This window comes from Brachionichthys hirsutus, chromosome 12, assembly GCF_040956055.1.
Source record: "Brachionichthys hirsutus isolate HB-005 chromosome 12, CSIRO-AGI_Bhir_v1, whole genome shotgun sequence".
Lineage (NCBI taxonomy): Eukaryota > Metazoa > Chordata > Actinopteri > Lophiiformes > Brachionichthyidae > Brachionichthys > Brachionichthys hirsutus.
In genome coordinates, this window is record NC_090908.1 from 4,210,582 (window position 1) to 4,227,208 (window position 16,627).

General features: G+C 42.6%; 1 protein-coding gene across 1 annotated transcript in view; it reads right to left on the reverse strand.

Moving 5' to 3' along the window:
- Positions 1-14,992: 14,992 nt before the first annotated feature.
- nalcn (sodium leak channel, non-selective) overlaps positions 14,993-16,627 on the reverse strand; it is a 50,535-nt gene continuing 48,900 nt past the window's right edge. The window contains exons 40-44 of the mRNA XM_068746111.1: positions 16,402-16,559; positions 16,124-16,274; positions 15,876-16,022; positions 15,621-15,738; positions 14,993-15,135 (exon numbers count right to left, since the gene is read on the reverse strand). Of these exons, the coding sequence (XP_068602212.1) occupies positions 14,993-15,135; positions 15,621-15,738; positions 15,876-16,022; positions 16,124-16,274; positions 16,402-16,559 (717 nt within the window). The remainder of the gene's footprint in view (positions 15,136-15,620; positions 15,739-15,875; positions 16,023-16,123; positions 16,275-16,401; positions 16,560-16,627) is intronic.

Sequence of the window (16,627 nt, forward strand, 5' to 3'; positions counted from 1 at the left end):
TAATTGACTATAAATCAGATACTGAGTCATCACTTGTCACACGCCCTGTCTGAACTGCTTTAAAACCCACTCTTCACTCATTATTTTATTTTTTTTATAACTCTGAGCTGCACCTTTGCTGATAAAAAGTTCCTTAATATCACAATCCCCCAAAGTTCTCCTTGAAGGCAGGATTGTCTCATTATCTCCTCTGAAGTTCTTGTGATAGCATACTGATGTGGTAGAGCTGAACGGTCTCCTTTTGAAACGTTCACCTCAAAGGTGTTGAATCCAACTCTCGACACGACTGAGCTGAGCAGCGAGGGCTTCACGCGGAAAATCAAACTCCGTCTCAAGCACTTCATCGGTAGCTGCTGATGTTCAAGGGCTTTTTGTAAAAGTCCCCCTGCCAACCAAGTGAGAGCTGCTCATTGGCTCACCTTTGGTCACACACTTACACCGACACGTGTGCCACTAGCAAAGAGGCACAGATCAGCATGTGCAAAATCGCACGCGCTGTAGGAACAGATGCATGCATCAAACATGACATTCAGCAAGAAATCGATTCTTGCACTACTTCTTCTCTTACATTCCTGAGTGTTATCAGCTCTTTCAGCTCGCTTCTCTTTGGCAAGTTCTTACAGGCAGTGAAAATTCATTGAGAAAGCCCCCCCCACGGCACGACAAAGCTCAACTTCCTTCTAAATGCGGAGTCTACATTTAGAGAAAGAGATTTTAAATCTGTGTTTAAAAATTGCTGTTGCTACTCTCATTTTAAAATTGCATGAAATGAAGGGTTCCACTTCGAGAATGTGGATAGCGTCCAGATGGAACCATGCAATGTTTGGAGCTTCATTGTCCTCGTGATTCAAAAGTGTGAGCATCTCAATCCTTTGTGCTTGAATGCATCTGACAATATGAGGTATCAAACCCAGTTGAATCACAAACGCTGATTACAATACAGAAGCAATGCTCATGCTGTAAATCTGGTTTGCATGGGAACACTCATTAGGCTATGTAAGCGCTCTGCAGCTTGGAAGACAGCTGGAATCTGTCTGATGGCTGCACGTCTAGGACGACGCTAGAAACAGAATCAATACTCTATCTGTAAGCATTACAGTTAAGGCATTGCCTTAAAAGAATGGCATCCATACAGTCAACTCCATTGATGGTGAGCAATCCGCACTTTAATTAGGCGTGAAAGCTTACAGTAATTTCATCCTTGTCAGAGTTCTGTGGCCTGCATGAGAAGGGTCCCTTCTCCAAGGATGGTGATGGAGAATATATCTTGTATTAACGAGGGGAATCGCAGCAGGCAGGAGCAAAGAAGGTAGCACTTAAAGAACTAAGACGGCTGCTAATATCCATTGCCCACGGAATAAAAGCAATGAGATGACACATTATTATAATAACGCATAAGTGCAAGGTAAGCATCTTGTAGTAAAACAAAGTCAACGCGTTCTGAAGGAATTTGTGCAGCAAACTGGAAGAGAAGTCTTATTTTCAGCTGGAATGTTGTTGCGTGTCGCATAACTTCCTTGTTTTCAAAGACCGGGGATGCATTTCTTTTATTCTGACCATTTATTTTATTACAATCATGTGGATGGGATTTATTTTTTATTTTTTTACTATGCCAATTAAAAGTTTTTGCTACACTTCCAATACATGTATGTCTATTTATGAAGTTAGACCTGTGTCAGGTGTGCATGTTTAGGCTTCTGTCAGTGCTCCCATCCAGGTTTAAGCAGCTCCAGCATGCGCCTCTATGAATTCAAATGTCGTATCTGTGAGTGCGCTTCTGTGCACTTTGTAGACGGCTGGTGGTGAAGGGCTCTTTTGTTCTCTACATGAGGCCGACGCGCAGCCAGGTGGGACTGGTGATCCTCTATGATAAGGGCTTTCACATCAAGACGAGCGCGCAGGAGGCCAGCGTCCATCACAAAGTATCGAGAACCTCTGCAGCAAAGTATCTGTTTTTATATTTACGTTTCACTACGATGGCAAAGCCGAGCATTGCTGACTGTGCAAAGATTAGTTGTGTGGTGTGTTCTATATCGCCGCATGGTTGGGAACAATGCGTGCTGCCCCCATCAGCCGCTACTAACAGAGACGTTCTGGACTGAATGCACACGTTGCTGTTCCTTTGTCTCGCCAGTGCCCCTGGAGGGTTTCACGAATTTAGCATCTCCCGATGGTACATATAATTCATTATTTCTTTCATTCATCCATTTATTAATTTTTGGAAGTATAGGAAAGACTTTAACCATCACGGATCCTTCATCATCAAGTGCACCATGTTTGATGCGCTGCGCTGTTTCCCTTTTCCTGCCTCACAGCATGTTATTACATGGAAATTAAATGTTTGTCTCATTCTCAACAGTGAGGCAGCGAAAAAGGTACCCTTCACCAAATCACTATAAACTGCATCAAATGCAAAGAGTGAATTACATTTCCTGTAGATTTCTACTGTCAAGCCTCGTTGACACTGATAATGAGCTCATTGCACACCTTGTCTGTCAGACTTTTTGCAGAATGTTTGCTTTGTGTTTTTTTTTAGAAAGCACCAATGCTGGAGCTGCAGAACCAGAAACAGGGCTGGAGACAATGACTGCTTATGTGATGCAACCAGATACAAGAACCTTGAAGCATCATTAAAGGTGAAGATTAGGATTCTAAACATCTGGCTTGTCCCATCAGCACCAGCAAAGCATTTCACATTTGTCTCCGTCAGTCATTGTTTTGAAAGGTTCGAGCGAGAAGTGTAGAAAACGCTCGGCCCACCGTTTCCTAATTTACTTGACAAGGTAAGAAATTAAAATCAATGCTACAGCATGCTAATATATATATAATAATGGCTTTCAAAAAGTTTGGTATAAAGTTACTTACATTCAACAACTGCCTCAAACACCTGCAGTCGTCAACACTCATGCCGAGACCCAGACAAAGATTAAGTCCTGTCCAGGCACATCAGCTTCACCCGGCTCCTCCACAGGTGTCTGCCGCTCTGCCTTCCGAAGTGACGGCGCCATCACAACACATCACAGCTCAGACTGGAAGAGTGGCAGCACCCAGCTAGCCCACTACACAAACGCAGGCCCTTGGGCCTGGCGATGGGATAGAAACGCAGATCATTTGCAAGATGCCAGGAGTGACTCTCCTCGGGGGTGACGGAACATTTTGACTGCATGTGACCCCTACGGGATTCTTTCTTTCAGGGGTCAGGATTTACGCGGGGAGGAGGACGGTTGGATGATTCAAGTGGCCAGAGGGTGATAGCAGAAAAACAACAAACAAACAAAAGCAATGACGGCGTGTGTGCGACCTGGCAGTGGTAAGGTGGAGCTGTTCTGTTCTGTCCGCCCTGCTGTTGCCTTCTCCCTGGTGCTGCTCACAAAAGCGTTCTGCCAAAAAGCATCTTGTCGCCGGTGCACCCCGGGCCCGAGCAAGATTGACACCCTGTCACATTATCTCATGACAGCGCTGGTGGTGAGAGAGTGCTGAGGGTTGATGCTGGAAGGGAGCTGGTGACTGGCACGCAAACACACACAGACACAGGCACACGCATGTATACACAGATACAGTAGACGCAAACATACCCTAAGGAGCTCACACACACGCACGCACGCTAGAGGGGTTTCAGAAGTATGGCTCATCTGTGTGTGTGTGTGTGTGTGTGTGTGTGCGTGCTGTAGGTGCAGGATTCACCAGACACTAGGGACGGTTCACTGAGGGGCGCAGATGTTTTCCTCATCATGTACATTGTGCTGCGGAGACGGGTTATTTTAGGCAGCAGGGTGTATGGAACAGTCCACTGACTCCTATATGAGATGATATCAGCCTCCGTTTATCTCTAGGCTTTTATTTGTGCCATCATGTCCTCCCAAAGTGATGCTGTATTATTGTAATAAGCATTGTAACACCTCAAACACATTCACCAAGGACTGGCACATCTGCAAACGGGCCTATAAATAGATGAAAGTCGGAGAGAGTTTAACATTGATCTCGTCTCTATTTTAAAGTTAATACGATGTGAAGATCAGAAGAAGCACTTTTATTGAGGATGTGACAAAAAAGAAACATCTTGTTGGTTATGAGACGAGCAAAGTACCAAATTATTTGCCTTGGGGTCGATTGTGTTTCACAGTATAATAATCCAGTGCGCCTGTGAGTGGAGGGTAATAATCCATCTAGACATGTAGTACACTGATATATCAGTCCACTCACTCTGCAGACGGTTACACCATTTAAGGAACCCAGAGCCTCCCCGTTGCCACTTCCTGTTCTGTTTAAAGCACATCAACGATTCCACAATGGCTGGAGCTTGCATTGATATGTCAAAATAAAAAAATACACCTCAGTGCAGGGAAAATTTGCATTTTAGAATTTTTAAGAATTCACCTTTTTGTTTAAACTGCAAAAACTAGAAGACTTTGTCGGGGGGTTAGGGTTGGGGGGAGCCGTTTGATGTTTTCTTGCAAATTTTTAACTCTTTGGGAGATGCACTTCTTTGTGCTTTAGCATCGTGTGAGTGTGTTTGCTTAGCTCCGCAGCAATAGAGTCTTTAGAGGTGGATTGTGTTATCAGAACGCTGAGATGTTGCTGAAGACCAGAGATAGTGATCACATTAGACTACAAGTTTAAAAAAAGACACTCTCGTTTTGCATAATGGTTGAGCGGAACGAGTGGGCGGTGCGGGGTTACATGGTTGGGTTTTTGAGTGACGATGGTATGGAGTTATATGAAGCAACTTTATTTTGGATGGTGGTGTATATTTCTTTGTATTTTGATATATTTGATTACAGAGTGCTTGTTATTGTTTATGTTCTGTAACAAAAATTCAATAAAATCTATGTACAAAAAAAAAAAAAGACACTTAAATGTGTCTTATCTAATTTTGTTCCTGCTCGAAAAAAGATATAAGGAAGGAAAGAGAGAGCTGAGACAAAAGTCAAACTTTACAGTAATTACCTGGCAGCAGACTCACCTGTAAAGTATTCACCACGATGCATGTAAAGGAGCAACACTATATTGCTTTACACACACATCAGAACAATTTACTGGTCGCAGTTATATCACTAAGTTGCAGAGTTTTTTTTTTTTACAGCAAACTAGCTCATAAATGAATCGATGTGCTGCATCCTGTATTTGCTGTAATATATCAATAAATATTTGGTAAATATATATAATGTTTTTCTGACAGATGTGCTTCACAACGCCAGCCAGCTTTTCCTCCAATCAAAAAACAGAGGCTGCCATTAAGGCAAGACGCCACCTTTCATCGGAGTGATGGCGTTCACACACAGGCGGAGCACCGCATGCCGCAGGAGGCCCAATCACGGCCCTTCCTGCAGGATGACCACGCTTCCTCCCAGGCCACAGCTACTACACTAAACTTAATAATGTTAAAATATGCACATGCAAATACTGTCGAAAACGTTGGGACTCCGTTATCGCGGGCGCGAGGCGTAAAGATAAGCAGAAAGAAAAGAAAATGCTTAGCCCATTTCACACACAAAAACAAATGACATTCCAATAAAGTGCTGTAATCATGCCTCATTTCATGCACACAAAGTGTGATTTACTGAAGGCCACTGCATGACATCACTACATCAGACAGCTACCACGCCCCTTTTTATAGTGTGTAATAAAGCAGAAAAATAAGCAGCTATATATCAGCGGCTGCATTGCTCCTTTCCCACGTTCATTGCAGTCAAGGAAACAGATGCAAACAATGCCGCTTCTCAGTTTTCACCATATTGCATGTGTTTTTCTCATGACAAATGAATTGCATAATGATTATTCAACATTATTTCTGTGGATTGGCCAGCGCCTGGGCGTATTTGAGTTGTGTGATAGTCTCAAATCTCAATCAAGTCAAGGCTATCTGGGAGTTTAAATGTGCCCATTGAGTTCATCTTTCTAATCAGTAAAATACTTTTCCATAAACCTCAATGATATACATACAGTACGTTACAAAATGATAGTTCTAGTATTTTAGTTTTGATATAAGTAATATTCATCACATTCATTCACAGCCCTTATAAAAGCTAGTCTCAGCAGTCATCGGCAGAATCTGGACATTAACGCCCATCAATTATTTGGCAGGTGTATTGAGCAGAGTCAATGCTATATGAAGACCCCCCATTAACATCTGAGGCCCAGTTTAGGGGCTGGTGGAAGGGCTAAACCCCCCGGAGGCCTGCATTAAACATAAAGACTCTGCATGGATGAGTGAGTCAACAAATTACCACAACCATTAAATGGGAAAACATTCTCTACCCTCTGTGTGCCACCGGTCTATTGTTTGTTTCTCTTTTCCTCTATTCTCCTCTCCTCTCCTCTCCGCCCTCCACTATTGTCCTGGCCTTTTAAATAAACATGATTAAAGCCTGAGCTTTGCCTTATTGTATTTAGTTAGAGCATCCCTCCTCATGCTTGACTGGCCGTGTCCATCAACTCAAGGGAGCCTGACTTGCTGCAAAATCCTGGCTAATACACATGAAACTGATACAGCTGTTGGGCTAACCTTTGAGTGTCTCCTAAGGAGCACAGTGATATTTGCACTTAATAAAATTATGCCTACCAGGAGAATATGCCGCTGACATTTGCCATTTGTCAAGTTGAGGCGGCAGTGAGGCTTTAGGAGTCATTAGTGATGAGGTTACGGTCCTGACTTCCTTAGCCTGAGGCCGTTTATTACTGTACACAAAGGATTTGTAACTTTTCTTTATTGTAACTTTTCTTTCCAATAAAGATCAAATATTCCGCAAGATGACATGAAAGTATATTTAAAACCCATATTAAAATATGCGATGATATGAGTTATACTGTACATGATTCAAATAATTTTAATATTAAAATCTAATCAGTGAAATCAATATAAGTCAAAAGAAAATTTAGATTTGACCTAGAGTGATTTAAAAGAGGATCGAAGTCTGCCATTACCAATCAATGAGCCTTAAATGGGATCAATGAACATTTCAAATGCTTTATTGGAACGTGAACGAGCCAGTAGTTCTGGTGCTCTGCAAGCGTGCCATGCAGCGTGATAGATGCCCTTCTCTAAAACAGTCAAACAGAGGTCATGATGGGGGGCGGGGGGTCCTCCTGTTGTTGGAGGACAACCGAGAAGGACAGGATTTATATTATATATATCTTTAATCTCTAATGAACAGTACATATTTACAGTGGAGGAGAGCGATTCTATATGGCAGCGTGCACATCATGCATGTTCATCCTCTCATGATGCAGTGGTCGTCACGGTAACCATGACTCTGGCCTAGATTAGACAACCACAGGAAAGTTTCCTCGCTCGGTTGTCTGACCTTGTTTGTGCGTCAACGTGTTGATTATATTACTGTAGGTTGGGTTTTAAAGTGCATATTTATTCTAAAACTATTTTTGAAGCCATCATTGATAACAATAACAACAATGGGTTGCAGAGGGAATACATCAGAGACATTCCAATGAGCACAAAAGAACACAGATATATACAGAGCCTATAAAAAGTATTCACCCCCCAATACTTTTTCATGTTTAATTCCCAGGAAGATAATGTTAAAGTCTATGAAAACTTTTTTTAAATATTTATAACAATGTTTTTTTTAAGTATTTCTGCCTAACATTAAACATTCATGAATAAATAAGCAACAATTAAGTTAAAGATCAGACAGAAAAACATCCTGGCAGCAGAAGCAAGTAACCCCAACTTTTCAGCGCACACTATTTCATGCAATCGTCATTGTTGAAAAGGAATCCATGCCGTGAGCTTCTAGCCCCGGCAATTTGTGGTGGAAGAAGTATTCAGAGCCTTCAGTAAAAGTTCAAACACTATAAATTAAATGTTTCTTGTAAAAGTCCTGCACTTATATTGTAAAGAATCAGAAAAAAATATAAAATAAAATAAAAACACTTCATGTAGAAAGATGTGCCCAGCGACGACCGAGGCAAAAATTGTGTTATTTATTACATCATCAGAATAATGTTCATATATTAATGTCAAAGCAGATTTTTATTGTGAAAAATGGTTAAGATGGAATTCACTATAAAATATTTTGTATGATCTACAGGTGATTACAATTTTCTGCACTGATCAGGTAAAGTGTCGCCTTCATATAACAGTTGTTTAATCCAAGCAATGGTGGACAAGTTAATATTAACAAAAATGTGTGAGTAATCAAAATGATTAAAAACAGTACATCTGCGTCCATTTTTGAAGATGGAACCATGAAAAAAAAACAAAATAGCTGGCAAAAAATATATTTTGTGTATACAAATCTTAATTCTACATGGAGTAGATTAGAAAAGTAAATTTAAAGTGTTAAATGGAAACATTCAATAGAACATTAACTCAGTAACATTCCATATTAGTGATCATGTCACAAATATGATGAAAATACAAGTGTGGTAAATTGTTGTTGTGTTTTCTCTTTAACAACATGCCGCGTGTGTGTTTGTGGACTCATGACTCATGCTGGGATGTGTCTTTCTGATTATTCTGTGGTTCTTTGACAGTAAAAAAAAAAACATTCCACGTTTATTTTGCTTTTCTTAACACCCAGTCAAAACCTCTCCCGTATCAAACGTAGTGGTGCCCTTCACTTAATTGCATTGATTTGTCATGCGTTCGTCTCCTCTTTGAGCAGATGCTGGGATTAAACGCAAAAGAATTACTCCTTAGTTTTTTTTATAGAATGGTGTGTAATTAAATGTTTTATTCATAAAGCAGCAGAGTCACACTGAGGCGATGGCAGTGGTGTTCTTCATTAATACACACTTGATGTATAATTTGTTGCGTAATTATTTGCTGTTTGGCAACTTGGAAAATCCATGATGCTCTAGTATTTGATTTAACATTCAATTTATCACAAACAAACAAACAAACAAAGAGAAAATGGGTCAACATAGAAGGCTTTTGTGTTGGTGTCCAACAGGCCCTGATCTAGTGCATCAAGTCTTGTTCTTTCTTCGTTGCTTTGTGGGACTGCATATACTTCTCTCCAACTTTGAACTCTTCTGCATGTTGTATTTGTTTTTGCAATGCAGAGCAGCATCAACTCGTAGCGCCACATGATCACGTCCTTTCTCTTCCACCTTGTCAGGTGACATTTGACCTGCGCCCTGGTCGTAGGGCGGAGCAGTGCAGCGCAGTGCTGCTTGAGAGCCAGTGGCTCCTCCTGAGGATGGAGTCTCTCTCTTTTTTTATGTATTTGCGCTGATTGGAGACATTTTTTGGAACTTGCTCGAGACCACTGGGCTCCTTGTGTTTCCGGTTATCTTGAGGTTGAAGACAGGCGCCCTCGCGTTTGTGCGCGTCATGAGTGCCGGCGTGCATAATTGTGGCGTTACACCCGTCTCCGCTCCTTTGTCCTCGGCACCGCCGGTTTGTTTCCTGGCCACACGAGGCAGATCGATCCGTCTTGAGCCGATGCTTGAGGCACCTCGTTCCACTGAGCTTTCTGGTCTGCTGCGCGTGGTGGAGCCCTCAGCCCTGGGCTCTGCGTACCCCCCGGTGCCCGTGGAAGATTTGTGCCTCTGTGGGTGTGCATCACTTTAAATATCACTGAAATGTGTAATTGTAACCTTCTACTTTTTTTTGTTTGTTGGTGTCATGGTACCTTCCCGGTTAGACCCGGCCACCCCTTCCTGCCTGGGTTCTGACTGTTATCAAAAGTGTTTCACCTAATTACATTTTTTTGTGTGTTATATTTGCCACTGTTCTTTTTATTTTTAAATACACTGGGTTCCAAAAGATTTGGACTGCTGACAGACACCTTATTGTCAGCTCGCCTCCATGACACACACCCATAGCATCATAAAATACATCCCAGGGCTGGTGCTCATTTATCAGCACTTTGTCTGATATTTTGCGTTGGTCACTTCTGACAGCTCGGTGCTTCAAAGTCAGTCCCTGAAGCTCAACATTTCCTAAAGAAGTAAAAGCAATAGTAAATCCATGTCGCTTTTCTCTCTCTGCCTCTGGATCTGGCTTGAGGAGGAAACAAAGGCTTGTCTTGGTCATTTATTTACAATATGCAGAAAGTCAGCAAGCATGCAAAGCTTTCTGGAATTGTGTGTTTGTGTGTGTGTGTGCGTGTTTGCTGCTGGAATTTGACTCCCTCTGGGCCACATCGGTAATAATGAAATGTTTTTATTGCAGCCTGAAGAACACTGAAGGTCATCCCTAAATGATCGAGTCAAGCTCCACAAACCATTTGATACTATACTGGTTTCTTATTTAACAGTCTGTTTACAGATTATTGCACAATAATTACAAGTAAATAATACACTTGTGAGCAACATTTATCTTTAAAATCCTGTCCCCAGTCTAAAATGAATTTGCTAAGATCTAAATCTTATTTTCAAATCAGATCCAGGCCTTAAATAAAATCCCCAAATCAAGAGAACTCTAACATCACACAAGCCTTGAAGGACACTGATTTTCACTTTGAGCCGTTTGATGTTTGCTTGCAAACGTGGATGTATTCTGATGTAGGACTGTCTGTGTGCAGGCAAGCACATCCCAAAAGAGTTGTAGTTTGTTTCGGATAGGAGAAATTGAGTTTGACTGCAGAGCATGGAACAAACAAGCTGACAAGAGCATTCTATTGATACATTGATTGGCAATCTTCAAATGCTGCCAAACAAAGGAATAAAAGGGAGACAAATGAAAGAAAGACAAAATTGAAGTTGTCATTTTGTACTTGAGTGGTCCTAAACTATTCCATTCTGCAGCCAGGGGGTTTCTGTCAGCTGGCAGCAGACTTCTATATTTCTGTGTCATTCCTGCGATCTGTCTGTGTTTTTACACGTCTCATGGTTTTGGGTTTTGAAATGACTAGTTTGGACTCAGCGTGAGTATAAAGATGACAAATACATATGTCATATTAAAATCATTCAAAATGTCCAGGGGAAAGGGAGAGGACTGTAGGGCGGTGGAGACTTGCTGAAATCAAACATCCGCCCAGATCTGCAGAATGAAAAGCTGCGTATGGCTGATTGTTGGGCGTTCCGCAACACAGCTGTCTCAGCATACGATCTGTTTACTTTCTTTTGAAAGCTCTAGAACGACAAGCCCTGATGCGATTCTTGAGTAGAAATTCAGAACAAGATGGTCAGCTATGGAGCCATATGCATTTTTAAACATGGACAATGGTTTCAATTCAGGGGCAAACCTTGATCTCATCTCAGCCTTGATCTTAGGACATCTCTTTATTGACTGCTCATGTAAAAGCCTCTCATTCGTAGATTGTATTGCCAAATTCACATTGCAGTGTGCAAAGCTTCTTTTGTGTCAAACCCATTTTCTGCCCTCTTGTTCACAAACAGCATATTCATGCACAATTAGACATAACAGCAGAGTTAAGAACATGAAATTATAAGGTAATGGCTCACCGAGGGCTGGAGTGACATTAAAAAAGGCTTTCCGAGTGATATGGAAGATTGCGTTCGAATTGAAATTGAACAGTTTGAGCATAGCACCCCCTGCAGGAAAGCATTGTCCCTCTTTAATAATACCCTCAGTCTGAAGCAGAGGCTCTCATTGTTACCCTTTCACTGCAATTATAGGCCTTTCTACTTTGATTGGTGGGTAATTGAATTGGTTGGAGCATAATCCCCCCTCCCCCAAATTCGCCACTCTTAGTCTAATCTTGGCACCTGATCAGACAATGCTGGTCTCCCCGTAATTAAAGAAGCCAAGGCCAGGTGTAAAAGTAGACAACTAGGGAACCATGGCCCGATGAATGGGACTGATTAGGTGTTCAGTGAAAATGAGATTTTTCTGGCTCAAAGACAAAGTACAGCCTCTCTCGTCATGATGGCTGTTCGGTGGGGGTGGCGATTGACTGCTGGTGATGAGGTAGATGAGGTAAAGGCCTGGAAATGACTTTGTGCATTTACAAAAGAACCACAGCGGCAAAGTCTGGGTTCGAGAAATACACTTCAAGCATGAAACAGGTTATTAAGTGGAAAAATAACATATTTGTGTTCCGATTAGGCAGAAAAAAACAAATATCTGATCACTGGTGGAGATCATGAAGAGAAACGAGTATCTAAACACGGTATTTTATTACAAATTTCTGATCAAAATTCTGCAGAAGATTAGGACTTTTTTACCACATGCACATACAGTGCAAAAGGCAAGAGGTTCGGGTGACATATCGGTCCCAAGTGAATATCTGTGCTCAGGTTAGCATCCACATTTTGTAAGAGGTGGATGTGCAGCAGCTGACTGGGGAAAATGGGGGTCTTTTTTCCTCCCATCATTGAGAATGAAATGGATTTTAATCAACACATTATGCCTGTTGTTAATTGCTTTTGCCGCCCGCTGCTAAAATAATTTGCTACTTTTTGATTGTAGAAGTTGCCATCTGTTTCAAAACACAGGGTTGAATCAGGCCTAGACCTGGAGCGGATGCTGACACGAGATACAGGCAGGCAATTTACACTGTCACCCCCTTATTGATGGGGCTAAAAATGTGTGGAGTGGAGGGAACGATTCACTAGAACCTCAAATGAGGAGCAAGCAACAATGAATTAATGAAAGCCATGTTGTTCTTAAGAAAAACATAAAAGTATATTCACGTGAAAGATACATCTCACCTTATTGTGAAGTCCTGTATAAAAAAGCTGAAGTTGCTGCTGTAAAATTAGAAATGTCTGGTTATACTTTGAAATATGCCTCATTTTGTCCTTGAGGGAACAATGGCTGCCCTTTAAGTGCTCAAAGCTGCAGACAAACACTCAGTACCATCTGAAAGGGACGAGAGACTTCACCCTGCTTCATCTCAGTCACTCAGATTAGTCTGCCTGTTGAGGCACACAGTACGGATTGCTTAGATGGAGAGACTGACGTCCTGATTTCTCAAGCAGTGGTGGGTTCATTTGTGAGTGTTTGGATTTCCTATAAGTGACAATGTATCTAAATGCCCCGTGTGGATTCACAGATTTGTCTCTGCTGGACTGTGAGGCGAGGATCTGGTGTGCTCCCTGCTGGAAAGGTGTTGAACAAAATGTGGACTCCAATCTAAAGTTGATGAGGAATCTTAATTCTTCGACATTTAAATTCAAGAGCGATATCCACTTTTCAGCACTTGTGTGCGAGTACGGCGGTGGACTCGTACTGCAGTAATCTCAACTGGGGGGGGGGGGGGGGGGGGGCGACCATCAAAGCCTTCATCTACTTTAATTACAGGTAATCTCAACTCACAGACACTCATGCTGCCTCTGTTCTTAAGAACTTCCTCAATTAAGCATTAAATAAGCAGTGGACATGCACAAGGGAGAGATGGGCAAACTACAATGGTGAGGGTAAAAACAACCGGGCCTATAAGAGCCCGTATGAGGCAGAGGCAATTAAAAGACAACAAAGTATTCTATCACACAGTGTAAAAAATGAGACAAAAAAAGAGATGAAGCTCTTTGATAATCTAGTTCTGAGCCAAGTGGAGCTCAAGAGAGGATCATGAATAGCAAAAAAAGAAGAATCAACTGCACTTGTTCAAGTTTGATTGAAGACGTTTCACCTCTCATCCAAGAGGCTTCTTTAGTTCTGAGAGACGGATAGAGAGAGGCCTACGATGCCACAGACATGTTAAGAGGGGATGGCTGAGAAAAATGAAAGACAGTTGATTGGAAAGATGGGCTGATGTCACACTGTTTCTTGACTGGGCCATATGCCGGCGAGCGCTCGGCCATCCAGAGACTGGAATGTGTGAGTAAGTTGTGCCCTCTATAGAGCAAGTGGGCGTCCCACAGGCAGCGGATTCTCTCCACTCTCTGTGGTTCCTTCCACATTCATTATCCAGGCAACCCCACACACACTCCATTGACCGTGAAACTTACTGGGCCTCTGTAAAGGCAGATGAAGACCCCGTCTCTGTCTTAATGGGTTAATTCTGTGTCGCCTAAGCTGCAGCAGTTGAGTACTTTAGTCAATTAACTCAAATACAAGACGGAGCAATTGACTGATGAATTAACTAGAGAGAAAACCCCCATCAAAGAACACAACGAGTGAAATGAGAGAATTGTCTGTATGATGATTAAAAACTTTAGCCAGTTTCATTGACATATTAGACAGTGTCTACTGACCGAAACCCCTGAAGGTGTTTCATTCAGAAGTCCAGTTACTTGATAAATGAGAATCTACACCAACAATTATTAGACTGAACATTTCTACAAAGAAGTGTTATCATCTACATATATATGTCGTGCATGTTTCAGTTTTGTTTTCTTGATCCAGCAGTGAAAACTCACACAATTCAGACAGGCTTCCTGGACCTGAATACCTGGTGTAATATGAAGGACGGCAACCTTTGGTCATGAAAGCCTCAGCAGTGGAGGGCTTTATTATAATAAATACTTTAGAATGCTACGAATTTATAATAATCAACACTTTGCAAAATATTTCATCCTTTTCTCCACACAAGTGCACGAGATAGACATTTCATTACGATCACAGTCATAAATGTAAATGTGGAATTAACTTGATTATTCTACTAACCAGGACGACAGGCATAGTTTAAAAGTAGGTAAAAGTGACAAAACTCAACATTTGTGCAATAACACTGAAGGATAGAAGGAACTTTTCAGGAAAAAAGGACAAACAGAAGAACTGAGACACTCATTACAGAGAAAGACGTCACAAGTTAGCGAGCTGCAGCAACACAATGGCATGAAATAGCAGGACGGTAGAAACACACACAGCAGCAGCATCATTCATGAATGCAAAATAGTCCTGCTTTAACACCAGAAGTACCTGCATAGAAAACTCGGACCTGTTCCAGAAGGACGAAACCATCACTGCATGTCACAACTTCTCAGCAAATGTGTCCTTTGTACGGGGCACGGCCGACCATGCATTCTGAGCACTCTGAACCTGGATAAAAAAATATTATAAAAAGCATTGCTTCCACTGATCTGGGTAGAGTAAGAGGAATGAAACAGCTCGGAGTCAGCCAACTAGCTTCTCTGTAAAAATAAACTGTAAACTCTAATGTCCACCGAGCGGTCTCTAAATGTCAATGTGGTCGTCGCCACTCTCGTCGCTCTCCACAGTCAGCTGACGGGTCCACCACTTCTTCACCTCGGACCCCGAAGACACCTCATCATTGACAGGGTTCATCTTACACACTATGGACTTGACACTTGTGCGACCTGACAACACAAAGAAAGAACAGAGACCTCAACCTGACAGTTGTTCCATCTCAACATACAGTTTTGCTTCCATCTTTGAATCTTTAAAGCCAGCGTTGTAAAGAAAACGTTCATCATATGCATTATCATAAAAATAAATCCAATGCAAACACAGAAGAATTATGAATATTAATGCCGACAGCCCTGCGTGATGCCAATATGCACAGGCTAACCTCTGCCTCATAAAGCATCTTAATTTATGTCATATGTTTTTTTATCTGGCAAAGTTTGTTGCCATCGATCAGCAGGCTCATTTAGAGGCATCGACATTCAGGTGTTATTGATCGCTGAATGTGGGTGGGCTGTGGGAACGGCTGGAGTCTGGTCCTAAGCACACAGTGATTTCTAGTATGGATCCCACACACAGTTCTATGAATGCACCTGTTTCTCAAAGGGAAAGGAATCAAATTTGCTAAGCTAATCTCATCATTCCACAGTGTACACACCGGAAGGCAGCCTCCACTGTCCCAGCTTCCTCTGCGGTCTCCCCAGGTCTGAAGAGTCCTGCCGGTAGCCTCCTCTGTCTGACAACGTGGGGCTCAGCAGCTGCTGGAGACCACTCATCTAAACAAAGAGGACAGATCCTTCTTTCCTCCGGTGCAAGTTCACAGCTGCAGATTATGTGATGTATTCGCTGCATATCAAGCTGTGAGCATGTGCGATGTGTGTACGAAGCGCTGGTGTGGATGCGAGTGTTTTACCTCAGGCTGCGAGGGGTTGTCTCGGTTAGCATTGTGGTCTTCACTGGGCACAGTGGTCTCTATGCTGGGGGGGTTGAGGAAGCGGCTCAGCTCCTGCTGCTGGCTCTCTCTCAGGCTGTGGATGATGCTGCACGACTGCTGCTGCTTCTGCAAGTGGACACAGACGGAGCCGCTCGGTTTTTGACGCCGTGCTGAATGAAACACCGTGCGAGCATGTTTCTAAGGACGGTTTGGAAGGAGAGACTGACTGCTCGGATGCGTTTGAGGCACTTCTTGAGCCACATGCGTATCGTCTGCTTGGCAACCTCTTCTTCAATGGTGTACTCCAACTGTTCTCTGGCCAACAGCTCCTCCAGCTGGAGAGACTTTCTAATGTCCACCGAGCGGTACGACAGCATGCTGCATGAGTGCACACACACACACACACACACACAAATACAAAGACAAAAGCAGTCTGTTACAGCTCCGCATTGACGGCTGTGTTGTTCTACCACTGAGTGAAGTGCATGTGGGGCTCCGTGGTCACCTGAGGACATCATGGAAGGTCACATCGCCTCCACTGTGCAGCCGCTCCATCTCATAACACATGTGTTTAAAGAGCAGCTTGTCTTTGTCCAGGTCCACCTCCAACCGGCCCCGGAGCAGACGCAGCAGGAACTTCACCCTGGATGTTGGGATCACTCCCTGTAGGAACACTCGAGATGTCACAGGGGAGTTTAAGACGTCTGCCGTCCATATCTAGTCTAGAATCC